The 27,523-nt window shown below is 42.7% G+C and overlaps 2 protein-coding genes across 17 annotated transcripts in view; one reads left to right on the top strand and one right to left on the bottom strand.

Annotated features, from left to right (window-relative positions):
• Positions 1 to 4,568, bottom strand: part of LOC120856970 (serine/threonine-protein kinase Nek11-like) — a 277,040-nt gene extending 272,472 nt beyond the window's left edge. For 11 of the 12 annotated variants that reach the window (XM_040232492.1, XM_040232541.1, XM_040232523.1 and 8 more), the window contains exons 1-2: positions 4,434 to 4,568; positions 1,367 to 1,642 (exon numbers count right to left, since the gene is read on the bottom strand). In XM_040232492.1, coding sequence (XP_040088426.1) covers positions 1,367 to 1,536 — 170 coding nt within the window. In that variant the 5' untranslated portion in view covers positions 1,537 to 1,642; positions 4,434 to 4,568. Of the gene's footprint in view, positions 1 to 1,366; positions 1,643 to 3,095; positions 3,158 to 4,433 lie in introns of all 12 variants that reach the window. The other variant, XM_040232502.1, reaches the window with a different exon arrangement.
• A 615-nt stretch (positions 4,569 to 5,183) lies between these two features.
• Positions 5,184 to 27,208, top strand: LOC120857008 (protein asteroid homolog 1-like). 5 transcript variants are annotated; one of them, XR_005719549.1, is made up of 7 exons: positions 5,761 to 5,932; positions 6,077 to 7,399; positions 14,532 to 14,742; positions 16,502 to 16,691; positions 19,316 to 19,515; positions 26,365 to 26,431; positions 26,630 to 27,208. XR_005719549.1 is itself a non-coding variant. In XM_040232632.1 (6 exons), exons 2-5 carry the CDS (start codon positions 6,095 to 6,097, stop codon positions 26,417 to 26,419), a joined length of 1,761 nt encoding a protein of 586 aa, XP_040088566.1. In that variant the 5' UTR covers positions 5,761 to 5,932; positions 6,077 to 6,094; the 3' UTR covers positions 26,420 to 26,431; positions 26,630 to 27,208. The 5 variants fall into 5 exon arrangements, 4 of the variants coding, with proteins under 4 accessions (XP_040088543.1, XP_040088566.1, XP_040088556.1 ...); XM_040232632.1 differs by lacking the exon at positions 19,316 to 19,515; XM_040232622.1 differs by lacking the exons at positions 26,365 to 26,431; positions 26,630 to 27,208 and adding an exon at positions 20,019 to 24,302.
• The last annotated feature ends 315 nt before the right edge of the window (positions 27,209 to 27,523 follow it).

The following is a 27,523-nucleotide window of genomic DNA, read 5'->3' as shown; positions in this document are numbered from 1 at the left end:
CATAGTTGGAAAGCATCAATTCCTCAGTACTCAGCCTTCTCAGCCTTCTAAAAATGCAGTCTTTACAAACAATTTTTATTTTCTCATTCAAATCCCAATCAAGTTACACAGAAGCAAGGCTGTTACTGAGACTTTCGTATGCATAAAAATCTTACTTTCATATAATCTACCCCATACCAGACCACCTGACCTGTCTCTTGAGAAATCTGTATGCAGATCAGAAAGCAACAGTTAGAACTGGACATGGAACAGGCTGGTTCCAAATAGGAAAAGGAGTACATCAAGGCTGTGTATTGACACCCTGCTTATTTAACTTATATGCAGAGTACATCATGAGAAATGTTAGGCTGGATGAAGCACAAGTGGGAATCAAGAATGCCAGGAGAAATATTAATAACCTCAGATATGCAGATGACACCACCCTTATGGCTGAAAGTGAAGAAGAACTAAAGAGCTTCTTGATGAAAGTAAAAGAGGAGAGTGAAAAAGTTGGCTTAAAGTTCAACATTCAGAAAACGAAGATCATGGCATCTGGTCCCATCATTTCATGACAAATAGATGGGGAAACAGTGGAAACAGTGGCTGACTTTATTTTGGGGGGCTCCAAAATCACTGTAGGTGGTGACTGTAGCCATGCAATTACAAGACGCTTACTCCTTGGAAGGAAAGTTATGACCAACCTAGACAGCATGTTAAAAAGCAGACATTACTTTGCCAACAAAGGTCCATCTAGTCAAGGCTATGGTTTTTCCAGTAGTCATGTATGGATGTGAGAGCTGGACTATAAAGAAAGCTGAGCACCGAAGAATTGTTACATTTGAACTGTGGTGTTGAAGACACTTTAGAGTCCCTTGAACTGCAAGGAGATCCAACCAGTCCATCCTAAAGGAGATCAGTCCTGAGTGTTCACTGGAAGGACTGATGTTGAAGCTGAAACTGCAATACTTTGGCCACCTGATGCAAAGAACTGACTCCTTGGAAAAGACCCTGATGCTGGGAAAGATTGAAGGCAGGAGGAGAAGAGGACGACAGAGGATGAGATGGTTGGATGGCATCACCAACTCAGTGGACATGAGTTTCAGTAAACTCCAGTAGTTGGTGAGGGACAGGGAAACCTGGCGTGCTGTGGTCCATGGGGTCGCAAAGAGTCAGACACGACTGAGTGACTGAACTGAACTGAACCCCATTATATTATATTCATCGGCTGAAATGCCTTTAACAATCTCCTCTGAAGACACCATTCAAGGAGCTTTTCTATCTCTTACTAAATTCTTATTTTAATGCAAAGAGTAAAGTAAACTACTTCATAAGAGCTGCACACACACAGCAGACAACTCAAGATTTGCATGAAATATTTTTTACTTACAATTCTTCTCCTTGTTTGGCTTTCTTGTCTGACACCAGATAGACGGTTCCAAAACTTCCGCTGCCAAGTTTCTGTTGAAGCATGTATCTTCTTGCGATCAAGGACTTTGGACATGTGGAAACAGCTATTGATCCACCCATACACTTAGCAGTCTCTCGGAATTTCAGCATTGCTCCAAATGGGAAAACTGTTTGTTTGTTTGCTTATAGAAACTCCAAGTCTCATTCAAGTCTCCTAGGAGATGGTCAAATGCATCCAAGTAGTACTGGTCAATTCCTTAAAGAGGAAAGATCCAGAGGTCAGATCTAATAGGTGCTGAACTATTCCTAACAAAAAATATAAGTGATAGTGACACTGATTCCTTGATTAGTGGATTGAATGACCCAATGTTGGTTAACTTTAACTACTTGAGAAAATGTTAAAAGGTAGAGATACTGCAGATTCCATTATAAGGCAGTCTTTCACATAAACAGAGCCTTCCCTCAGATAGCTAAATTTGCTGAGTAACAGTCAAATTTCCCCAAAGTTCCGAGATGTATATATATGTTTTACAATCAACAATCTATTCAAGATTTTATACTCCCTGCCTACTTTTCAAAAAACATCCAAATAAAAGAACTTTGTAATTCCCTAAAATATACACATCTCCATCGTTTTATGTAATTCTTTCCACCTTATGTCTATTTTTTTTAATATGGGCCATTTTTGAAGTCTTTATTGAATTTGTTACAATATTACTTCTGTTTATGTTTTCAGTTTGTTGGCACAAGGCATGTGGGATCTTAGCTACTGGAACAAGGATCAAACTTCCACCCCTCTGCGTTGGAAGGAGAAGATTTAACCACTGGACCACCTGGGAAGTCCCTTATGTCTATTTTGACTAACAAATGGTGCTGCTGCTGCTGCCGCTAAGTCACTTCAGTCATGTCCAACTCTGTGCGACCCCAGAGACTGCAGCCCACCAGGCTCCCCCATCCCTGGGATTCTCCAGGCAAGAACACTCGAGTGGGTTGCTATTTCCTTCTCCAATGCATGAGAGTGAAAAGTGAAAGTGAAGTCGCTCAGTCACGTCTGACTCTTAGCGACCCCATGGACTGCAGCCTACCAGGCTCTTCCATCCATGGGATTTTCCAGGCAAGAGGACTGGAGTGGGTTCCCATTGCATTCTCCAAACAAATGGTGAGTTAGGATTAAACCAGAAATTAGCATGACACTGGTTTGATTTTATGTTTTCCTGTAGATTTTAAACCAGGATATTTGCATTTGTTTTTATAGATGTGAAGAGGGATATGGATTTGAAATGAATTTTTTGCCATCCTAAGCAAATTCTGATCCAGTTTCTGAATTTTTTTTTATTATACACACTGTGTATAGAATAATCTCCCTGGATTGAAAACAAGAAGTTTCACAAATGCAGTTCAAATCTAAAATTGTATTTTTATTAGCTGAATATAAATTAGTTATAGGTAAAGCTGTAATTCCTCAAGAAACTATACATGCATGGCAGAATTATGAAAAGCAGGACTGTTTCATATGAGTATGTGCATGGTAAAATCACTTTTATTTCATCAAAATGAAAAATTTTTTGCTAATAACTATGAAAAATGAGTTTCATTTTAAATTGCTAAGAATGCACGATTTTAACTTGAATACTGGGCCTTGGAGTCAGATCAATTCCAAAGCTATAAAACAAAAACTTATTGTGTGTAATGAGAAAACAAAATGTTACCTGTGTAGTTTGAGGTGTATGGCCAATGGGCTTCATCATGGTGGTGGCCAATTACAAACATCCTTGGAATCCAACATAAACAAGGAAATGTGTATTTACACCACTTCTTTTCATGAAATAATGTATTAATCAGTTAAGTTTTTCCTAATGCCGGTGAGAAGGAAAACTAGTAACCAGCGAAGGATGAAAAGAAGGCAGGAAGCAAAGAAGGGAGAGAGGGAGGGAAGGAGGAGGCAAATCACCTAAGTGGCTAGGTGATCATGACAACACTAAAACACACTCGACTGGAACTTCAGAGCTGGGGCCCAGACCTGGAAATCCGTATATTACGTGGGATTATCAAGATCACAGAAAATATTAGTGAAATCTACTGATGAAAAAACAACTGGAGAACAGCATTCTCAATCTATCTTTGTTTGCTTCTGATCCCATAAAAGTGATGCTTTCTGGCCAAATGAAGCTTTTTAAAAGTGCATGGACTCATAACCTTCCAACTGAAAAGACACTTTCAGTAATCCTTATTGGAGAGATGAGATAAAGGTCCCGGCCTAGGGAAGGTCAGAATAGCTCTGAGGAAGTCCAATTTCCCAGGAGCTCTCATTTGTAAATGAGCATTTAAGCCCAGCAGTGTCTGAGCAATGCGGCCAGCGCTACAGAGGACTCCAGACTAAGCTCCCTCCAGCCCAGCCTCAGTCACAATCCGCCGCCCCCTCCCCAGTCCCACGTTGGGCCGCTGGTTTCATCAGCCTCCTCTGTGCGACTGCACAGCCACCTGAGAACTGGTCAGTGTCCCCTTGCCCCCACCTTACAGACGCTATGAAGGAACCTGAGCGCAAGGAGCACACCTTTCTGCGTCCTTGGCGACTGGCACAGAGTAGGTGTTCAGTAAACTCTGTCAGAGCAGCTAAATGTCCAGCAGCTGCTACCCAAAGTGTGTTTGGCGGGATACAAGAGATAAGAGTCTGAAAGCTGCACATTGACTCTTGGGGGTGGAATTGTATGGGTGGCAGTTATATCAATCTCGGCTCAGTAACAACAATGGAGAAGAAGCAGATCCGACACCAGATTCGGCTGAAGTAACACTCTAATCTTAAAGGAAACTTTAACCCTAAGGTCAAAAGAATAATTCTTTGCCGTAATTTTTTTAAATTTACATTTTCGCAAAGCAGCTTAACACAAACGGAGGAGGCACGAGCCACACATCCTCTCAGGGCTGGAGCAGTTCCAGAAGGTCAAGAGCCAAGAGAAGCGAGGAGGCGCGGATTCGGAGTCCCGGAGGGGCGGCCTCGAAACCATCACATTCCCGGAACGCCCGCGCCCTGAGGAGTCTCCCCGTACCTTTCCGGGTGGAGGGCGAGGGTGCGTCGCGCACTCCCAGGGTCCCTCCGGTAACCCGGAGTCCGGAGGTGCCGCCTCACACCTCGATTGCCAAGCCGGGAGAGCTTGGAGACCCAGACTGCGGGGGCCGTTGTCAAGGAGACAGCGCGGGCCGTACCAGGAAGTCGGGCGCGGCTGCTGGGAGCCGTTGCCAGGAAGCAGGCGCGGGGCATACCGGGAAGTCGCGGAGGCGGCCCCTAGAGGGTCATTTAAGCGGAAGTGTGCGCAGACCCAGGTGGGCGGGGAAAAGGCGGCTAGTCCTGCGGGCCTTGCTACCCTAGCTTAACGGCAGCCATTCAGAGCGTGTTTCCTGAATGACCTCGCGCGAAGCCTGTGGACCCCTCACACCCCGCGGAGTCTGCGCCACTGACTTCCGGTAACCGGGGGCTCCGTGACGTCAAACGCGGAGACTTCCGATTCCGCTTGGGAGGTCTGGCTCAGTTGTTAGGTCCTCCACTTCTCGCCGGAGTCCCGCGGGTCTTACCAAAGGACCAAGCAGGTGGCCGCTGCCGGCCTGGAGACCGGGTGTGAAGGCCCGTGTTTGAGGACTTGGAGCAGACCTTTTGTGCGCCCTCCTATCCAGCATTAATTTGTTGAACATCTACTCTGCAAGATGTTGTAACTAGCCTGGGACGAGTTGATGTGGTCTCTACTTGCATTTGCTTTAGAAGAGAGACTTGGAGAGAAGTAGGTACCCTACAGGGTAAGGTGTTGAGACACACAGGGCCAATGCTGAGGTGAAGTGAGTTGGGCACTGAATGCAAGAGGAAGCCCCAAAACTCTGTAATCAAGGTAAATTCTAACACAATTTCTTTAAAAATCAAAACTAATGCAAAAGAAAGAATCCATGTTTGACAAAATCTCACAATTTTAAATAAACAGCATTAGTAACCGTGCGTTGCTGAGCCATGTTGGAGCCTGAGGGCAAAGGAGAAACTAGCCATTCTTATCCTGGGACTTAGCTGGCTGGGGAAGGATATGTTCAGTAATCTGGAAGATATCCAGGGACAGATGAGAAGAGTCCCTTGTTAGGGTGAAACTGGAGAATTTGGTTCTTCCCGGCTTGAAACTTGGAACTATGCTAATTAAGACAGGCCCTTGAGCCAAGGCCTCAAAGAAATTCTCAGACTCTGATTATCAAAATAGAAAAACTGGATCCATATCAGGGACCCTGCACACTAGTTAACTGAAGCCTATGTTTTCTGATATATTAAGTGATTGAGGTTATCATTTTTGTAGCTTAAGACCTTTTACTTTGACCCAACAAAACAAATATTCTGTGTTGTAGGATGATGACAGTCTCAATATTAAAGCCTGCAGAAGTTCTGTACGTTGGCAGCCTCTATCCCTGTCCAAAGAGCAGATTCCACGAAACTATTGAATTTGTGCCTTGTGACACTTGGGGAAAGCGAGAGAGAATGAAAAAGAACTCAACTAGGTGGTGTCGGCTCAGAATCTAGGTAAGAACTAAGGTGCTAACACCTAATGTGTTCTATTTAAAGATTTCTTCATAATCTTTGCTGTTCATTTGATGGTGCTGGAAACAGTAACTTTGTTCCCCATCTGTGACATCAATTAAAAATGTGTTCTCTTGTTTTAAATAGGCAATTCTTCAGACTATCATGGGTATCCGAGGTCTAATGAGTTTTGTAGAAGATCATAGTAATGAGTTCTTCACTGATGTTAAGTTGCGAGACACAAAAATTATCGTCGACGGCTATGCCCTCTTCCACCGGCTTTACTTCAATTCAAACTTGGAGCTGCGGTATGGAGGGGACTATGATTCTTTTACAGATGTTGTACAAAAATTCTTTGAATCACTGTTTGCTTGTAAAATCTGCCCATATGTTGTCTTAGATGGAGGATGTGACATTTCAGATAAGAAGCTTAACACTTTAAAGGATCGAGCTAAGGAGAAGATCCAGATGGCCCATTCCCTTTCTGTTGGCGGGGGTGGGTATGTGTGCCCCTTACTCATCCGAGAGGTGTTCATACAGGTTCTGATCAAGCTGCAGGTATGTTTCGTCCAGTGCTTTTCGGAAGCAGATCGGGACATTATGACCCTTGCTAATCACTGGAATTGCCCTGTGTTATCATCCGATAGTGACTTTTGCATTTTTGACCTGAAAAGTGGGTTTTGCCCATTGAATGGCTTTCAGTGGAGAAGTGTGAACACCATCAAGGGCACACGAGACCGCTACATCCCTGCCAAGTGCTTTTTCCTCGATGCGCTGTGCTGTCACTTTGGCAATATGAACAAAACGCTGCTGCCTCTTTTCGCGGTGCTGTGTGGAAATGACCACGTTAATCTGCCTGTCGTGGAGACGTTCTTGAGTAAAGTACGACTCCCTCTTGGGGCTGCCAATTCTAAGGGTAGGAGACATCACCGGGTGCTGGGACTTCTAAATTGGTTGTCTCGTTTCGCTGACCCTACCGAAGCATTAGACAGCGTTCTGAACCATCTCCCCCAAAAGAGACGAGGAACCGTGAAGGAACTTCTGTGCAGATCCATGGAGGAGTACCTGCAGGCCCAGGGAAGGATTCAGGACTTCTTCCAGCATGGTGCTTACACCTGCCCAGACACCTGGAATCCCGGTTTACCACCGTGGGTGCTTGCGGCCTTAGCCAGGGGCCAACTGTCCCCTTTCATCAGTGATGCTCTGGTGCTGAGACGGACCATTCTCCACACACAGGTGGAAAACATGCAGCGACCGAACGCCCACAGAATCTCTCTGCCCATCCGGCAAGTCATCTATGGGCTCCTCGTGAATGCTCCTCCACATGTACGTAATGCGGCCTGGGATGCACTGCCTCCTCAGCCTCCAACTTTCAGTGAAGTGGAAAGGATTAATAAAAATATCAAAACATCAATTGTTAATGCATTAGAACTACCCAAGGATCATTCTGACTTAAGCAAATTGACTGAGGTAAGTGTTTGTAATACCACCGCAATTTCTGTAAATTACAGATTACAAAGTGCTTTCAAATGTATTAGCTGTCAGTATGACAAGCTGAGGTCGGTTGCTATATTGCCTCTATTTCGTAGCTGAGAAAACTAGGACTCTAAATAAGTACATTTGTGAATCATCAGCCAGGGAGTTATCCATGCTAGGCCTCAAACCTAGATCCTTTAGTGCCAAATTTACCATTTCCACTGTACTTCAGTAGCATGTGTTATCTTTGTGGTTATTACTACTGGTGTGTTAACTGGCTAGTAATAGAATGGGGTTAGTGACTAAAAATAAAAGAAAAGGGAAAAAAATTCTGAGCTGCAGAAAAAGGAAAGTTTGCCTTCAGGCCTTGACCAAAGGCATAACTAATATCTCAGACTGCACTGAATTGCAATTAACAAAATTGATACTGATGCTTGGGCCTAGTTTTTCATGTTTATTGATGAGAAATTTTTTTAGACTTGAGGTTTATGGCGTCAGGATGATTTGCTTAGTTTGATACTGAAAACATGAGTTTTAACCTAACTCATTGTTGCTTAAACCTGAATAGCAGGCCAACCCCCTTCTCAAGTTAAAAGAAAGTCTCATGGATCCCAGTCTTTACTTTTTTTTTTAGTAATATTACATAAATATATTAAAAATCACAAATAGGTATGAAGCTGCTTATATTTACAAATTAGATGCAGATGAATTCACAATTCCAATTGCAATACTTATTTGTGGGGGCGGGGGAGTGGGGGGGCCATTGGATCCCTGGTGGCTCAGATGGTAAAGAATCTGCCTTTAATGCAGGAGATGTGGTTTTGATTTCTGGGTTGGGAAGATCCCATGGAGAAGAGAATGGCCACCCACTCCAGTATTCTTGCTTGGAGAACCCCATGGACAGAGGAGCCTGGTTGGCTACAGTCCATAGGGTTGCAGAGTCAGACATGACTGAGCAACTAAGCACATTAGATCCAACTCAGTATCCAGACTCAGGAGTCTCCCAGGCCACTCCAAGTGCCCGTCAGCTACAGGATATAGGACCTCAGGCTGGCATCCCCAGGGGTTGAATCGGGCTGGAGTCCTCCCAAGGTTATACCCCATTGATTCTCCATGAGGGGTGATTTTGCCTCCAGGTGACACTTGGCAGTGTCAGGGGACACTTTTGATTGGGGACATTTGGGGAAGAGGCCTGTTGCAACTGCCATCTAGTTAGGAAAGTCTAGTATGTTGCTGAACATCTTATATTTGGCAAAACAGCACCCTCAACCAAAAATCATCCAGCCAAGAATGCCTACACAGGTAACCAGGAACTAGCCCTTTTAGCCTCTCCATTGGTAACAGCTCAGGCAGGATGAATAGGATTCACATTGGTGGGTCTAGGAGCCTTCTTGGCAATGAGGAATGACTGCTATAGGAAAAGTTTTCTTTCTGGGGTGATGAAATGTTCAGGAATTAGTGATGGTTGCACATGCTTATTGCTAGTGGTAAAGAACCCATCTGCCAGTGCAAAAGGCTTAAGAGACCCAGGTTCGACCCCCAGGTCAGGAAGATTCCCTGGAGGAGGGCATGGCAACCCACTCCAGTATTCTTGCTTGGAGAATCCCATGGACAGAGGAGCCTGGCGGGCTATGTCCATAGAGTCGCACAGAGTCAGACATGACTGAAGTGACTTAGCATGACATGGCACAGCACAGGCATTAGTTCAGTTCAGTTCAGTCACTCAGTTGTGTCCGACTCTGCAACCCCATGGACTGCAGCATGCCAGGCCTCCCTGTCCATCACCAACTCCCGGAGTTTACTCAAACTCAGGTCCATTGAGCCGGTGATGCCATCAAACCGTCTCATCCTCTGTTGTCTCCTTCTGCCCCCACCTTCAATCTTGCCCAGCATCAGGGTCTTTTCAAGTGAGTCAGTTCTTCGCATCAGGTGGCCAAAGGATTGGAGTTTCAGCTTCAGCATCAGTCCTTCCGATGAATATTCAGGACTGATTTCCTTTAGGATGGACTGGTTGGATCTCCTTGCAGCCCAAGGGACTCTCAAGAGTCTTCTCCAACACCACAGTTCAAAAGCATCAATTCTTCAGTGCTCAGCTTTCTTTACAGTCCAACTCTCACATCCATACGTGACTACTGAAGAAACCATAGCTTTGACTAGACAGACCTTTGTTGGCAAAGTAATGTCTCTGCTTTTTAATATGCTAAGTTGGTCATAGCTTTTCTTCCAAGGAGCAAGCGTCTTTTAATTTCATGGCTGCAATCACCATCTGCAGTGATTTTGGAGCCCCCCAAAATAAAGTCTGTCACTGTTTCCACTGTTTCCCCATCTATTTGCCATGAAGTGATGGGACCAGATGCCATGATCTTAGTTTTCTGAATGTTGAGTTATAAAGCCAACTTTTTCACTCTCCTCTTTCAAGGCATGGCATGGCACAAATAAACCATTTTAAAGGGGTGAATTTTATGACATGGGAATTATATCTCGATTAAAGAAGGAAAAAGTCCCATTGGCCTGCTTCTCCACAGGATCTAATCTTTCTTGTAACAATTCCATACACATAACTTCTGAGGTCCCTGCAAGGGACATGCCTGATTACAAGTCACCATGCTCAGGGAAGCCTGAGATTGGACATTCACATCTGGTGTGTACAATTCATTTACCATTTAAGTTTAGATGAGAGACATTCTTATCATGTTAAGTAGCACAACTGACTAGAGTTGAGCATAGGTCAGATTCCAAATAGGGATTTATTAAAACTTTACCCATACCAATAAAAAAAAGTGTGGCTATTAGCATGACTGATGCTGAATCCTTATAGCTCTTCCTGTTCTTCCACTGACCCTTCCCAGGAGTGTACTGGAGGGCCATCAGTCACTCCTCTGTCATAAGGGCTCTGTGGTGAATAGGGACTTTTTAACAATCATTAGGACCAGGTGGCCTCTATGCTCTGCTAGTCACAAACAATGGAAATCTTTTCTGAAGCAGTCTGACTATGCCCATGAGACCAGTTACCCATTCATGAATTTTGACTTAGGAATGCATACCCTGTTTCCAAGCACCCACCCCCAGGTTAACTATAAATTGTCCCAATGGCCCCTGCAAATGCTTTTGATCGATTGTTGTCCAGCAGATCCTGATCCCACCCTGAGTGAGTTACCCAATAAACCAATCCATTGATTATATGTAGCCACATGCCTCATTTTTCAGTCTCAAGATGCCTTCTCATTCCCTCCATCCTCCAACAGCAACATTCTAAAGGATGTGTTGCTGAAATTACATTTCTACTCACAACATAAATGGTGCAATGTTGGAGGCCTTTTTTTTTTTAATCTATGGCTTTATTGAGAAGTAACTGATGTACAATGAAATGTCTATTTTAAGTGGGCACACTCTGATGAGTTTCGATGTACATTTACATCCGTGAATCCATCCTACAATTAAGCTAATGAGTGCATCCATCAGCCCTAAATATTTCCTTTGCCTCTTTGCCCTTCATCCTTCCCTGCGTGTGTCAACATAGCAAAGTGCACAGATAATTTATACCTTGATGAGTGTTGACCAGCTTGACAATTCCACGTAAGGAGAACCCGGATGAAGACTCATTATCAGCACCGCTGCTTGCCCCAGTGTGGCTCCAGTCACTCTCTCCCTCACCTCCTGTAATCACTGTTTTAATCTCTAGCAACATTGAATAGTTACTTTTTACACTTTATAAATCATCTGTCTTTTATTCAACATCATGTTCATGAGATTAATGAGATTCATTCATACCACTATGTGTAGTTGCAGATCACTGATTTCTCATTGCTGTGTTTTTTACATTGAGGGAATATGGCACAATTGATTTTTCCAGCTATTTTTTTTTTAATAGCTGATGGGCATTTGGGCAGTTTGCAGTTTAGGCTGTTATGAATAGTGCTATGAACATCTGAGTGTACAGCATTTAGTAAAAATATGGTCACATTTCAACAGGATGTGATAGTTGCACATTGTCATATGTCCCAGCTACTCCATTCCTAGTTAGACGTCAACTAGGAGTGGAGTAGCTGGGACGTAAGACACACATATGTTCTGCCTAGGAGACTATCAAGTGCTCTTGTACAGTGATTTCACCAGTAAATATTCCCATAGCAGTTTATGGGCATTCCTCTGACTCTACACCGTTACCCTGACTTGGTGTCTTCTATCCTTTTAAAAAATTTTAGCTATTCTTATTGCTGCCATCATTTTAGCCAATTTGATGGGTGTTAATTTGCATTTCTCTGATGACTTTATTTGAACACCTTTTCATGTGTTCATTGGCTATGTGCATATTCTGTTAAGCTTCTATTCAAAGTCTTTTCCCGTATTCCTGTTTTTTGGTTTATTCCTATATCACTTCAGTTCAGTTCAGTCACTCATTCGTGTCCAACCCTTTGCGACCCATGAATTGCAGCATGCCAGGCCTCCCTGTCCATCACCAACTCCCGGAGTTCACTCAAACTCACATCCATCGAGTCGGTGATGCCATCCAGCCATCTCATCCTCTGTCATCCCCTTCTCCTCCTGCCCCCAATCCCTCCCAGCATCAGTCTTTTCCAGTGAGTCAACTCTTCACATGAGGTGGCCAAAGATACAGGTCCTTTATCAAATAACACGCATTGTGGGGAGTATACTGTGGATTGTCTTTTCACTCGAGTATGTTTTCATGAACAGAAGTTCTTAATACACTCTAAAACTTCATTATTTATACCTATCACTTTTGTGACCTACTTATTGCCTGCTCCAAAGTCATAAAAAAGTTTTTACCTTTCACATTTAGATCTGAAATCTATCTGGAACTGATATTTGTGTGTGTATATGGTATGACACAGGGGTTGGGACACTTTTCCTGCCTGAAAATCAAGTTGAGTCAATGAGTGCAGTGTGATAATACTCCTAGCTCAGTGGAGGTGACAGGTATTCTCATCATGTACCTGTATTTAAAGTGAGATGAGATCTTAGTTGTATCTGCAGTGGTCATTTGGGTTTCCATTGACACAGTCAATCTGTAGTCTAATTCAAGGCTGTTAGCACTGACTGGCCCATGGTAATTCTAAAGGGTATTGGTGTAGATGTGATTCCAGAGATGTGAAGATATGGAAACTTTGTGATAGTATCTGTTCATTTTGTTTGCTTAACATGATGTGGCAATAGTACTTCACCTGGGATTTACCTGGTGGCCCAGTGGTAGGGAATCTGCCTTGCAATGCAAGGGAGGCAGGTTTGATCTCTGGTCCAGGAAGATTCCACATGTTGCAGTTAAGCCTACATGCCACAGCTGAGACTTGATGCAGCCAAATATATAAATATTTTTTTTAGTTTAAAAAATAATAATACTTCATCTGCTCTGTGCCAGCTCTTGTAATAGAAACTTTAACAATCTCTTATTTAGTTCCCACAGTAACCACATCGGATAGAGTTTCCATTTTTGCTGTGTTACTTATGGACCGAGCACCATTCAAGTGATGGAAGGGGTCATTCTTGGAGAGTAAGGCAGTGTGCCAGGACCAACCTCTCTCCTCTGCCTCTGTGGCAGCATGAACCCTCACTAGATTTAAGGGCTGTGAGCAGAGCAGTTCCCCTTTGGGAAGGGAACATGGATGAGTGAGTCTTCTGAAACATCTTGTGTAACTCATACTAGTGTCCATTATACAGATGATCAGACCTGACTGTAGAATAAAGTTCAGAAACTTGCTCACGGCTGCAGTGTTAATGAGGGGAGAACCTGTCTGAAGTCAAAGCCCAGACTCTGCTTGGTTCATACAAGTTTTAACTTGGCTAGAGAATTCAATAATTTAAGCATTGTGTCAGAAAAGAATTCATGTATTTTCTTAGCTTTGCTTGGTATCTCCTTTTATCAGTTTAGGAGATTATGAGGAATATATTTAAATTTAAATAATACTACTTCCCAAAGGGGTGGTTGACTGTGCTGTAAACCACTTTGTGTATTTCTAATTTAAAAAATTTCATCAGAGTATTTAGTTATTAAAACCAGTACCTATAAATCATTGTATTAAAGCTGTCATACATTGACAGTGAAACTGTTTTGTCAGTTACAATGTGTTTTACTTCAAGGTAACATCTCCATTTTCAGCTGTCAACACACTTACTTATTGGCGAGGCGTTATATGCTGAGAAATGTACCAGGCAGTCTCATCTTTCCAGAAAATTAAGAAGGAAGTCTTTTCTGGCTTTGTGCAGACACCACTAATACAAGCTATTATTTTTCCTCTCAGCGTTTGATGGTGAAGTCACTCTGAGGTGCTCTTTTAATAGTCCTAATTTCCGTATCTGTGAAACTGTGATCCCTTATGTTTCTTAAATCTTAAGAAAACTATCCTTCAATTAAAAAAAGAAGAAAAATCGAAAAGAAAGAAGAAAAGATATTCATTAAGTTAAAATTATTTCAACCAGAGCCTGAAGCTCTCATAGCTTATTACTTCCCTTTATGTGAAACCTGGAGTAAAAGTTGGTGTGGTGAGTCCTTAAATATTGCTGTTCCCCTGGAATATACCTGCCACTAGAAGTGGGGCAGTCCTCTTGTGGAAGAAAACAGACAGTAAGACATACATTTGAGGACCCAGACAAACAGAAGGCTGCGTGGGGTGCTGCAGAGGCTGCATGCCATCCCAGTCTGCCTTCCGGAGGTGGTCGGTGATGCCCTTATGGAGGAGGAGGCCGGCACAGTCACTGGCAGGTAAGGGTAGTGTTGAATGTAGATACTTGTTTCTTAAAGCACAAGTGTTAAAATGCAGATTTCTGGGCTCCCCTCAGATTTACTGAATCAGTTTTAAGGGATGGGGCCTGAGGAATGTTTTCACTAGCTTCCCAGGTGACAGGCACACTGAAGATAACGAGCAGCCCCCACAGGTTGTGGACTGGGGCGTGGACTGATGTGAACAAGGACGACAGCACGTCCAGCCAGTCACCAAACTTATGCCACCCCTTACAAAGGTTCTAAATGCTTTAAGTGGGGCTGATTTTTTTTCCACAGGAAGATAAGAAACTGACCTATTTTCATTTGCATAAAAGTGTCTTCATACTGGGAAAAAAAAAAAAGACATTCCCCAAAGTAACTTACAGAATGTCTGGTGTGTATTTTCAGCTCTCCTTGGCTAGCCGGCAGATGCTTCTGTTAGAAACACTGAAGGTGAAACAGAGCCTCCTGGACCCAGTTCCTGCCACACTGAAGTTGCCTGTCGCTGTCAGCTGCTACTGGGTACAGCACACAGAGGCCACGCTGAAGCTGCATCACCTACAGGCCCTGCTGCTGGGGATGCTTCTGGGGCCCTTGCGTGCCATGGTCAGCAGCCCTGGTAGGTACCTGCATGTTCCAGGAGTATGTCTTCATGAGTTCTGTGCATATAATCAACAGTAGAAACAAACAAAAGTTCTCGGATTATTTACTTCCATCAGTTGTATCCGAATTTAGAAGTGGGGCACCCAGACATCTCTGATTCCTTGATCAATCTTTCTGAGCATCACGTGTGCCCTGACCCCAAGGGCACAGCAGTGAAGATTGCTGATGCCGCCTCACGCAGCGGCCCTAGGGCACCTGAGGCTGAGTCCTGAAAGCATGACTTCCATGTGCATTCTGTACTCCGTGTTCCCTGTCCCTCTCTTCAGGGCAGCAGCAGCGTCTCCCCTGGAGACTTAGGTCAGATTGCCCATCAGTGGAACTCCTGAACACCTACAGTAACAGGAAACGTTAATGCTTGTGCTTTTGTTTTTTGTTTTCTCCACCGCAAGTTTCTGTTAGTATATAAGTTAATGATGGTAGAAACAGTAATTTCTCTATTAGAGAAATACACTTTGAGGCCCTCTCATCTTCATTTAAACACCAGGTGAAACAAATATTGAAGCATTGGAGCCTGTCAATCCTCTAATGAAATTACTCTTTGTACAAGATTATGAGCTTTATCCAACATGTATAACAGTTGTCACACTCTAGAACAGTACTGTGTAACGTGATAGCTGTGAGCCACATGTGGCTATTTAAAGTTGAACATTCAGCTTCTCAATGAACTCGCATTTCAAATGCCCCAGAGCCACAAGTGCCTGAGGCTGCTGTACTGGACAGCACAGATGTAGAACATTCCCATCATGGCAGGAAGTTCTCGACAGCACTACTCTGACATTTGCTGTTTAAATTAAGTTCATAAAACAATGAGCCAACACAGACTCCAGGAAACCCCAGAATATGAGAGCCTCTGTCAGAGGGGACTATTGCAAAGCAAGTAAGTTCCAGTCAGCTACCAATTAGGACAGAAGTTGGGGTGTTTCCCCTCACTGAATATAAACATAGTTTAAGATTGTCAGAGCCCCAGCCTATTAGGTTTTTACCTGAGTCCAACAGAAGGGACATGTCAAGGGTCTGTCTGTTTTCTTTTAGGAATGTGGCCCCCCCACACCCACCCAGGCAGGCTCAGTGCCTTGCTGCTCGCTCATTGGTGAAAGGTGGGCCTCCTTTTCCTCCCTTCCAAGTTGGTCTGGAAGGCAGGCTGCGTGTGGACCTGGGCACAGGCAGGTCTCCTGGGGTGGTTGCTGCTTTTCCTTCAACATTGAGCAGGTGGATGACTTGCCACATTCTCTTATAAGAGTCTTACTTTTGTTTTTTCCCCATAAAACAGAAGTTAAAGCGTGTTTTGAACACACGACTGGTTCTTTGGGGAAATTTAGCAAAAGAGAATAGTAAAGAGAGTGGGATTTTTCATAGTAATTGGTATTTTTCAGAGACAGATTTAGGGTTTGGAGAGTTCACATGCAGATGTGTTTAAGGTCAGGTATTAGATCAGAGGAAGAGATATTATTTTAATGAAAAGTAAAGAATTTGGGGTTAAATAAGCTTAGGTTGTCACTAAAAAGGCATCTCAGTATAAATATTTCAGTTTATATGTCGAAAGGCTTTTACATTTTCATTTACATGAAAATAGCTAAGAGCCAGAAAAGAAAAGCATTTTGGTTATTTAAATAGTTTTTTTCTTTATAAAATCTGAAGTTTAATGTATGGAAAAATATTACAAGATGATACAGTGTTTTTGGAAATACTGCCCTTTGGCTGTGTCTCTTATCTAGAGGAGAAAGCTGTGCAGGGCGGTGGTGCTGAGACGCTGTATGAAGAGCTTCAGCGAGTGAAGGCGCCGCCAGGCACACGGCTGGACTTGGACACAGCTCACGTCTTCTGTCAGTGGCAGTGTTGCCTGCAGATGGGGCTGTATCTCAACCAACTGCTGTCCACGCCTCTTCCGGAGCCAGACCTAACTCGGTAAGTAAGTACCAGGAAACCGGTTCAGGTGGCCACATGTCAAAGTTCGATTTACACTTAAAGCAAAGAAGATTTTTTAATGAAACCAAATTTAGTATAATTGGTCTTGGATCACTGTTATGCTTGAAGAACTACAATGCTAAGTTTAAAAAATATTAAATTATTTCCATATTTCCAAAGAAAGTTCCCATGATTTTTTTTAAAGCTTTCCAAATTTAAAAAAAATAAATAAAAAATAAATAAAATAAATCAATTTGGGGTTGAGGTAAGAGGCAGTTGTTGGTAGAGTATAACTCTTCCCCTCATTTCTTTGAGATATCACAGTATAAAGGCTTTTTCTGATGATCTTACTGAAATATTCTCTAATTCCAGTCTGTGTAGTCCTGCTGCTCTTCTGTATCTGTACTTGCATTTCTTACCCCTTGGCATATTATTTATTCATTCATTCAGATAGTAAATATTTACTCTGTGCTAGGGTGTAGTGAGCAAAACATCTAAAAAGTCTGTTGTCACAGAGTTTTTAGTGATGTGACTATTAGATGCTTATGTGGATTTTTTTGTCTGGGGCTTTTGTTTTGCCAGACAAGTACGTAGAAGGGAGAGACAGCCTGCATGCTAGGAAGTGGGTTAACGTTTGACTGTGGAGTGTAAAATGTGTAAGAAAAGGCTAGCAGTAGGGTGTGGGCCAGTAAAAAGGGTGGTAGGATCAACAGACTGGACATCTGAGTGATTTGTATATTTGAGGGAATGAGTGAGAAAGACAAAAGGGAGATGATTAGAAGATAGACTTGCAGTCTCATATATCTCTGCACTTGATTATAAGCCCTGGGAGGGCTAAGGAGTTGTTTGCTGTGTTTACTGTTATAGCCCCAGAGTCTGACATTCAGAAAGTACTCACATATTTATTGAATAAATTAGTTTTATATGGAGGCATTTCGTGTATGCTGGTATGACTTGAAATGTTTCAACTTCAAAGCTTCCTAGCAGTAAATACTGTTGTTAATGTTATTATTGAAGGTAAGTCTGTGTGCCTGACACACAGTGAGGCCAAACAATACCAGAATATTGGAGTTTGGAGGAGAGAAGGGTTTACTGCAGGGCCATGCAAGGAGATGGGTGGCTTGTGCCTTAAAAACCCGAAATTCCCCCAAAAGCTTTCAGCAAACCCCTTTTGTAGGAAAAGTGAGGGAGGGCACGGTTAGTTGTTGCAAACTTCTTGGTGTCAGATTCTTTGTTCTTGGTCAGGTCCTGATATTCCTGTACACTTGTAACAAAACAGTTGTTATTCTCTGTTTTGAGAAAGGGAAGGAGAGGCATTAAATTCTGTTTCCTTGCTTTCTTGTGGCTTTTAACACCTAAATTCCTTAAGCAAAGTGATGGCATTACCCCTCATTTTACTTGTTCAAAGTCCCAAGGCTTGACTTTCATCCTCTGAGGTCCAGGCTCTGGCTAAGAGCAGAGGGTCCTCGTGTGGGCCAGTCCCCTGCCCAGGAGCACTCGTCCCGCACCCAGCTGGTCCTCCCACCCAGGCCTGGCTCAAGAGGCAGATCTCAGCTGCCAGTGCACTCAGGACCAGGTCCCCAGACCCTGCCCACCAGTCCTTAGCCTGAGACTCGGAGAACACCACGATCTGCCTGTCCGCACATTGTCCTGGCACCCCTGTGACCCTGACTGTTGACAACGCAGGACCTCTAACCACCTGGCTACCTCTCCTGTGCTGAGGGTCCGGCGCCTGACCTCCCGTTTCATGAGTGCAGTGCTGAAGCTCTTGCTGCCAGCACGTCGGCCCATCAGGCCTGCCAGCTTGACAGCACCTGGGCCTCAGCTGCCCCCACGGACCCCCAGCAATCGCAGGTGGCCACACAAACCTGCCAACCCAGCCAGGCCCCTATTACATTAATACGCCCTGGAACTTTCTACCAAATAAGATTAATTGCCCTTTGACCTATGGATTCTTTATTCCTTTCCTTTAATAATTTTGGCCATCCTTGACTGGATCCTCTCTAGTGACCACAGATCTATTTAAAACAAAACAGCAGAAACAGTTCCCTTAATAGTGATTTCAGCAGGAGAGTTGTTCCTGCATCTCAGCATCAAAGGCTCTTTAAGTGATGATTTATACTAAATGAATGGTGGTTCTCCATCAGTTGCTAAGGTACCAATCAACCCTGGCAGTAAGCTATATATTATTATTAAATCTGTGGCTTCCAGTTCATCTCAGCTTGTATTTGTAGAGTTTTTAATCCAAGTGAACCAATGACCTCACAAATGATGCAATTAAATTTTCTCATATTTCAACAGCCCCTGTTTGTTTAATCAGAGGCATTTTAACTCCTTTTCTTTGAAGTGTTAAGAGGCCTGGTCAAGTTGGGGCCAGTTGCAGAACCAGCAAGCACCCATCATTTACTTTGTAGATAAAAAGTTCTAAGTATTACCAGCCAAGAAGTAATCTTTGTAACAATTCAGCTCCTTCTTTCAAGAAACAGATTATCCTTGAGTAAGTAATAATGATTTTATAGAAGCAGTGCTCAGTATTTGATGCATCCGTTGAAGCCACGTTAGTGACAGCTGTCCCAGCGCAGGAGCCTCGACTGTAATGATACCCTCTCCTCTTCCCTGAGCAGACTGTACAGTGGGAGCCTGGTGCATGGTCTGTGCCGACAACTACTGACGTCGGCCTCGGTGGAGAGCCTCCTGCGCTTGTGTCCTGAGGCCCAGCAACTCTACGAAAATCTGTTCAATGCCACCAGATCCTGTGCCCCTGCTGAACTATTCCTTCCAAAGGTTAAATTAAATTCAAAAAGAAGAAAGCAGAAGAAATCAGGTATCAGCTGGTCAGAGAGTAGAGTGGGAACCACCCTGAATGCTAGGAGTTGGCATGAAGGAAGCAATCGGTTTGAGCTGTTGATGGTGGAGACCTTGGAGAATGAGGAGGCCCCGGAGCTTGAATAAACTCAGTTTATAATTCTTATCAAGAGTTTGTGTTACCTCCCTTGAACTGATAGAGTTTTTTCTTTAGAATTAATCTGTGAGAGGATAAACATTGCAGTACTTTGAATTGCAAAGTATTTCTTATAATGCTTTTGATAGTGATTTAAGTAAACTTTTTGTATTTCTTAAACACATGTGAAAACATGTTTGTACTTGCCACGTTCCACTTCAGTAAGTTAATAATAGTCTACAGTCTTCAAATTGCAGCAACTCAGTCCAAGCTATGTTTTTTTCAAAAAGAACAGAAGTCCTATGTCAGTTATTTCCTATAAGCTGAAGCTGACTTATCATTTAAAATAACTTTTTTACAACTGTGTCTTCTTCATCCTTTATTAGGAAAGGTCTAGGCCCTGGAAGATAGAAGCAGTCAGACAGAAAATGAGACTCTTAAGTACTTTGACAAGAGCCCATGGCAGGGCTGAGGAGCGCTTTTAGAACAGAAATTGAAACTGTTAATGGTCCCAACAAGAGAAGAAACAGCATCCTGGTGGTGAGATGTGCAAGTAATTTGATGTCTTATGCAGCATTTTTAAATGGAATTATCAGATAAACATATGATGGATTGTGCAACTTCTTACTGTGGACTGCAGTCAAGACTTTGAAAGGCACTGCTCTGGAACACACTAGAGGCTACCAACATTAGAAACACCTACAGAACGGTGAAGACATGCCCAGTTCTAAATAAAGAACTGAAATAGAAAAGCAAGTGGAATGAATAATTTGGGCAAGTCTGAGAGTATACTCCAACCTTCATTTTTTATGTATTCATGCAAATGGTGTTCTGCTGTCTTTGCTGTCTCATTGCTATATTCTATCAGCAGCTAAATGTGGTTTCAGCTGTTTTTTGAGCAGGCCTATCTTGTTATTTTTGTACTACTCATGGGGTTCTCACGGCAAGAGTACTGGAGTGGTTTGCCATTCCCTCCTCCAGTGGACCACGTTTTGTCAGAACTCTCCACTATGACCTATCCATCTTGGGTGGTCTTGCACAGTATGGCTCATAGTTTCATTGAGTTACGCAAGCATGTAAGGTCTTTGTCATATCAAAATTCTCTTCCTTGATTCTTGGAGCTGGGGGCCAGTCGAGAAATTATACTAGTAGCAGTGTCTTATTTCCTGGCTTATCAACACTGCTTTATTTTAAAAATGTTTAATTAGAAGATAATTGCTTTACAATATTTTGCTGCTTTTTAAAACCACCAACCTTGCATGAAAAACCATTCTTTCCCAGTTCTGCTTTGGCAAGTGTAATGATTTGATAGGCACCAAACTGAAGAGTCTGGGCTACATAATTCAATTGTGTAGGGCTACAATTCAAAATTGAATTGTATCATTTACCTTTTTCTTTCATTAACAGGAATTTTTCAATCGAAGGAGCCTTCCTTCTTTCAGTAGATGTAAAAAAACAGGTTCCTTTCTTTCACTGTTGGAATTAGGCCCATTCACTTGAAATTATATAGCCTTGCAGTAAAGTTAAAATCTAATAATGTCCATTAACTCTTACTGTGAGAATTCAGGAAAGTTACCTACTGTGGTATGTGTCTTCTCCTTTGTATATTAAGCAAGAGGTCACAAGTGCTCCACAGTACATCCGAGGGGCTTTACCAAAGAAATATGACATAGTACCTGACCCCCAAAGTCATACTTGTGTAAGCTGCAAGGGGAGGTGAGACAGTGAAATAATGAGAACATTTTATGATGCAGTTCATCAGATGCAAAATGGCAAAGTACAGACTGAAGGCTACAGTCAGGAGAGAGCAGCCATGAAGACAAGGAGGCGAAACCTGAGGATTCTCAGACGTGGCTTTTGAGCTTGGCTGAGAGAGAGAGAGGTGATTTGGAGGAAGTACAGGTGGGGATGGGAGCACATGTAGAACGTCACATACTCCACTTGGAAAACCTGTTTCCTATGTTTTTTTAATCAAGTCTTTAGACCTCGCTCTTTCTGATTTAGTTCTAGCTACTGAAATTTCACTTGAGTCTTTGGGGATGTTAAGTCTTCAATTAGCAATTTAAGTAATAAAAAGAACTTTGGACAGCTAAGATCAATAAATTTTAGGAATAAAGCTGGAGAAAGAAAAACACTATAATGTGATGTTGTTCTGTTTAGCTGTGATTAAACTTTTATTTGTACAAGTCCTTCTTGAGATACCTGGACGTGGGGCGTTGAATATGTATATCCTATATAAATTTAAAGGCCTTTCTTAATAATTATGACAAAAAAGGAATTCAAATTAATTTCATGTTTGAATTTCTAACTCAAACCAATTAGTTTTAGAAGCTAGAAAGATCTTACAATTATCTTTTCCTCCTTTGTGCATAAAATAAATGAACCAATGACTATGCCTCAGTTACACTATCTGCTGGAGTAAGAAATGGCAACCCACTCCAGTATTCTAGCCTGGAAAATTCCATAGACAGAGGAGGCTGATGGCTACAGGTCCTGGGGCTGCAAACAGTTGGACACAACTGAGCATACACACACACCCTATCTGTAAAACTGGAATCAGAATAGTTCACATTGTTGTCCAAGGGATAAAATGATGTGTACTTTTAAGTTAGTTAACACAGTGGCCAGCACTAAAAACATGCCGCAAATGACAGCTATTATTAAATCCACATCTGAGAGCCAAGAGCAAAGCAAGGGCTCTGGGAGAAATGAGGGTGCTGGGCAGAAACATACGGCATCGTGAAACCAGTGGCTACCAGAGCTCATGGCAGACTCTTGCAGAGGCAAAGCAGGTCAACATTGTTAAATATGGCTGAGTTGAGAAGGGCAAGAATGTGAGAACATTAGCACAGCTTTAGCAGAGCTGCCAGGCTGAAGCCACACTGGAAAGTGGAGAAGTGCTGGGAGGGTGCAAAGCAGCAGCCAAGCTCAACTCCAGGAAACAATGAATAAAGACCAGAAGGAACAGGCCTCGTGTGAGCATTTTGCTGCTTCTGTCCTTTTTTCATGTTATCAAGGAATTTTCTGTAGTGTTTTTAAACCCAATTTGAGACTTCAGGATGTGTTTAGAGACAAGAGAAAATTAGGAGCAAGCGTTACCTTTTCCTGCAGCTGCAAGGGTTATATCCTGGCCCTATCCCGTAACCCTAAGGAGACCAGTCAGAGTTCACGGAACACTGATCTCTAGCACGTGCTATTTGGCTGGTTTGTACACCACGAACCTGGCAGCACCCAGCAAGCAGTCACTCGCAAGACCAGGAGATATAGTTCCACTTCTGTAAAAGGACAAACTCTCATATCTGACTCCAGACACAGTGACCCTGAATTCTTAGTGCAGTATTAGTGGAGTACTCAATATTTATCTCATAATGTCTTTCATTGGTGCATTTCAGTCAGGGCAGCTAGAAATGATTCTGCACTTGTACCAATTTAGAATGAAATACTCTTTCTTCTGGAGAGATGTCTATTAAAAAGATGGCTCTCCATTTGCAGCAACAGCTTTCTGAGCCATACAGGATACATTGCTTTAGCATTTCTTTCCAGGTCTGAATAATAGTATAATTCAAGCCCATCCAGCTATAATAATTCTAAGATGACAACTTCCTGCTGAGGAAGAGCATTTTAAATTTCAAAGGCATGTACTGCCCCTAGGGCAGTGTACCAGTCTGTTCAAATGGGTGAAAGAAATGAAGAGATAAAACATGGAAAATTGTTCTAGCTAGTTTCACTGGATTTAGCATTCAGGGAGAGAAATTCCATATGTTACATATGCACATTCAATCACTTCTTTTTTTTTTTGGCCTCACAGTGTGGCTTGTGGGATCTCAATTCCCCAACCAGTGACTGAACGCAGGCAACACCAGTGTAAGTGCCAAGTCCTAACCACTGGACCACCAGGGAATTCCCCCACATGCAATCACTTTTATTCCTAACTAGTATAGATAGCATTTTAGGTATTTGGTTAATATAGCTAAAGTTTTTATTAAAATAGCTAAATTGTACATATTTTAAGAAATTTTCCCATTATCGCTTTAGGAGATACTTGGAGATTTCTGTGTACAATACAACCCACTATCATCAGGATCAAGGAATACCTAGGAATGTTTTTGCAAAAAACAAAATTAATAAAAATGTATCAATGCTGGATTTTTGATAATTTGTAAGACTGAATCATTTGTCTCTGTGAAAACATTATAAGCATCACATACCTAGCATACAAGATTGGGAAAACTTTTCAGGCATGTTGATATATATAATTAGGGTTTTTTGGAGGATTAACTAAAGTCTTGTTCTTCTTGAAAAATTGCTGTGTGTGTATCCAGCCGTCACCCCCTTCCCCATCCTCCTGTGTCTGGCTTATGTGTGTTCCTTGTAACAACGGAATAAATCAAAGTATGTGGACAGGAAAAACAAGTCTACTCTGCAGCGTCTCAATGCATGCTGTCATGGATGCAGAGTAATAAGCGCTATTTCAAAATAGGTAGATTAATGTACTTATTAAAAGTGAACTTGTTCTGCTATGGAAAGCTTTGAGTAAATACATATTAATATTACTCTAAAAAAATGAAGTTAATAAACATACCAATGATAACAGCTATAAATCAGTTGAAACTGCCATAACAACACAGCATTTTTATGTTTTCATTAAAAAGAAAAAACTTTATTTTCAGGTTTCCTATTCAGCTGTCATTCAATATTTCTATAGGACGGGGTATAGTTGAAAATGAGGGAACTGGGGTTCTGTTGCAGACTGTTGCTGTTTTTTAGTCCCTAAGTTGTGTCCAACGCTTTTGCAACCCCAAGGACTGTAATCCACCAGGCTCCTCTGTCCATGGGATTTCCCAGGCAAGAATACTGGAGTCGGTTGCCATTTCCTTCTCCAGGGGATGTTCCCAACCCAGGGATTGAATCTGTGTCTCCAGCATTAGCAGGTGCATTCTTTACTACTGAGGCACCAGGGACACCTTGGTGGATATGTTAAGTTAAACGTAGCTTTTAGGTGCTTAAGTAGAGAGAAGCCTAAATTAAAGTCTTTGAGTGTTGAGATCATGAAGTGTTTTCCTCCTCCTCTGTTTACAAATATCTCCAACAAGTATATTGTATTATTGTAATCCTTTAAAAAAGAGGAACTAGACATCAAATTGCCAACATTTGCTGGATTGTAGAAAAAGCAAGGAAATTTCAGAAAAATTTATCTGTTTCATTGACTATGCTAAAGCCTTTGTCTGTGTAGATCGTGACAAACTGTGGAATGCTCTTAAGGAGAGGGGGATACCAGATCATCTTACCTATCTCCTGAGAAACCTATGTGCAGGTCAAGAAGCAAGTTAGAACCCCCTATGGAACAACCGATTGGTTCAAGAATGAGAAAGGAGTACAACAGTGCTGTCTGCTGTCACCCTGTTTGTTTAACCTATATGCTGAACACATCATGAGAAATGCCGGGCTGGATGAGTTACAAACTGGAATCAAGATAGGTGAGAGAAACATCAACAACCTCAGATAATGCAGATGATACACTCTAATGGGAAAGCAAAGAGGAATGAAAGAGCCTCCTGATGAGAGTGAAGGAGGAGAATGAAAAGAGCTGGCTTAAGACTAAATATTAAAAAACTAAGATCATGGCATCTGGCCCTATTACTGCATGGCAAAAAGGGGAAAAGGTAGAAGTAGTGACAGATTTCCTTTTCTTGGGCTTCAGGATCACTGTGGATGGTGACTGCAGCCATGAAATCAGAAGATGATTGCTTCTTGGCAAGAAAGCGATGACAAACCTAGACAGCATGTTGAAAAGCAGACATGTTATTGTGCCAACAAAGGTCCATATAGTCAAGGCTATGGTCTTCCCAGTGGTCACATATGGTTGTGACACCTGGATCATAAGGCAGAATGCCAAAGAACTGATGCCTTTGAACTGTGGTGCTGGAGAAGACTCCCAAGAGTCCCTTGGACAGCAAGATCAAACCAGTCAATATTAAGAGAGATAAAGACTGAATATTCACTGGAAGGACTGATGCTGAAGCTCCAGGATTTTGGTCATCTTATGTGAACAGAAAACTCACTGGAAAAGTCCCTGATGATGGGAAAGATCAAGGGCAGAAGGAGAAGAGGCCATCAAAGGATTAGATGGCTGAATGGCATCATGGACCCAATGGGCATGAGTTTGGGCAAGCTCTGGGAGATGGTGAAAGACAGGGATGCCTGGCATGCTGCAGTCCATGGGGTCGGAAAGTGTCGGACATGACTGGGTGACTGAACAACAACAACTACTATAATCAGAGAACTGTAATAGTTCAGATTCTAGGAAGGATGCCATTAAGAAAGCAAGCTTCTGACAGTCCTTTGTCTAGCCTCCCAAAACTGAGGAAAACAAGAGGCAAAAATGGTGGGCAGGGGGCCTTTGGTACTGAAACCTGGGAATGGTGACCTTCACAAATCCAAGTTCTCAATCAGAGCACTATAGCTCTGTAAGCTCCCGGATTTATGCAAGTTTTTTTTAAACACACTGACCCTATTATGATCATCATAAATCATTTTGCAAAGCTATTTTGGTAAGTCGAACAGCCAAGGAGAATTCACTAAGAAATCCTGTCATAACTTTACTGTAGAAATATATTGTGCAAATATGTTGGTTTAGAATGTTCTTTCTTGTAAGACTGGACTGGCAGTATATTTTGGCTAATATACTTCAGCCTGCTCAAACAATGATGCCTGTTTTTGTGTTTGTGTTAGGAGGAAGCAACTGACAAGAAGGAAGTCCATCCAAGGGGGTGAGAAGGACAAGTAAACAGAGGAGCCGGTAAGTGGGGTGTGTGTAGGGCAGGGGGAGGAGGCCGTGTGTGTGTTAAAAAGCATAACTCAGATGGGACAACAGATCAGAACACCCCAGCCCATTCTAAGAGGGAGCCCTGGTGATGAGGTGGACCAGTAACAGCTGCCATGTCCTTCCTGTTGATGATGTTCTGAGAACAGACTGAGTCTCTGACTTTTTCCACAGACAGGAGCCTTGGTGGGGACCCAGGAGTCACTGACAGCAAATCTGGTATCAGCTGCATCCATTTCAGACAGAATACCTTGTTGAGAAACTAGAGGATAGAGAAGACTGATGCCCCCTCCTTTCTGGTCCACTGAACACACTGCAGAGGCCTTATTCTGCTCTTTGTGAACAGCTACATCAGAGGCAACCTTCTATGAAAAACCAGCATGAATGCAGTGGTAAACAATATGGAAGTGAATGTGAGTACTTGTGTGCCAATAAAACTTCTGGGCCATGGTCTGTCAACCCCTAGATTAAATTAACAGCCCTATGTGGGTGAGTTAGGAAGATATTAAACAGTTTCTCTTAATTTTTAACACCTCTAATTCATGGGCTATCTATCTAGATCTACTCCATGAGAAAGATGCTTATAAATTCCAAGGCAGTCATATTATGCAACTATATGGACGAATATGATAAAGGACCATGAAGACACACTCATTTATAACAACTCCCTAAAATCCCTCAATCCGGGGCGGCAGCCGAGAGGAGCAACCCCACGTCCAAGGTCAGGAGGGATGGCAGTTGGAGATATCCCTCGTCCAAGGTAAGGAGCAGCGGATGCGCTTTGCTGGAGCAGCCGTGAAGGGATACACCATGTCCAAGGTAAGAGAAACCGAAGTAAGACAGTAGGTGTTGCTAGAGGGCATCAGAGGGTAGACACACTGAAACCATACTCACAGAAAACTATAGTCAATCTAATCACACAGACCACAGCCTTAGCTAACTCAGTGAAACTAAGCCATGCCATAAGGTCTGACAGAATGTGGTCCACTGAAGAAGGGAATGGCAAACCAGTATTCTTGCCTTGAGAACCCCATGAATAGTATGAAAAGGCAAAATGATAGGATACTG

Source organism: Oryx dammah, unplaced genomic scaffold, assembly GCF_014754425.2.
Source record: "Oryx dammah isolate SB20612 unplaced genomic scaffold, SCBI_Odam_1.1 HiC_scaffold_2, whole genome shotgun sequence".
NCBI lineage: Eukaryota > Metazoa > Chordata > Mammalia > Artiodactyla > Bovidae > Oryx > Oryx dammah.
Note: the sequence above shows the minus strand (reverse complement) of the source record. Positions and strands in the feature narration are given on the sequence as shown.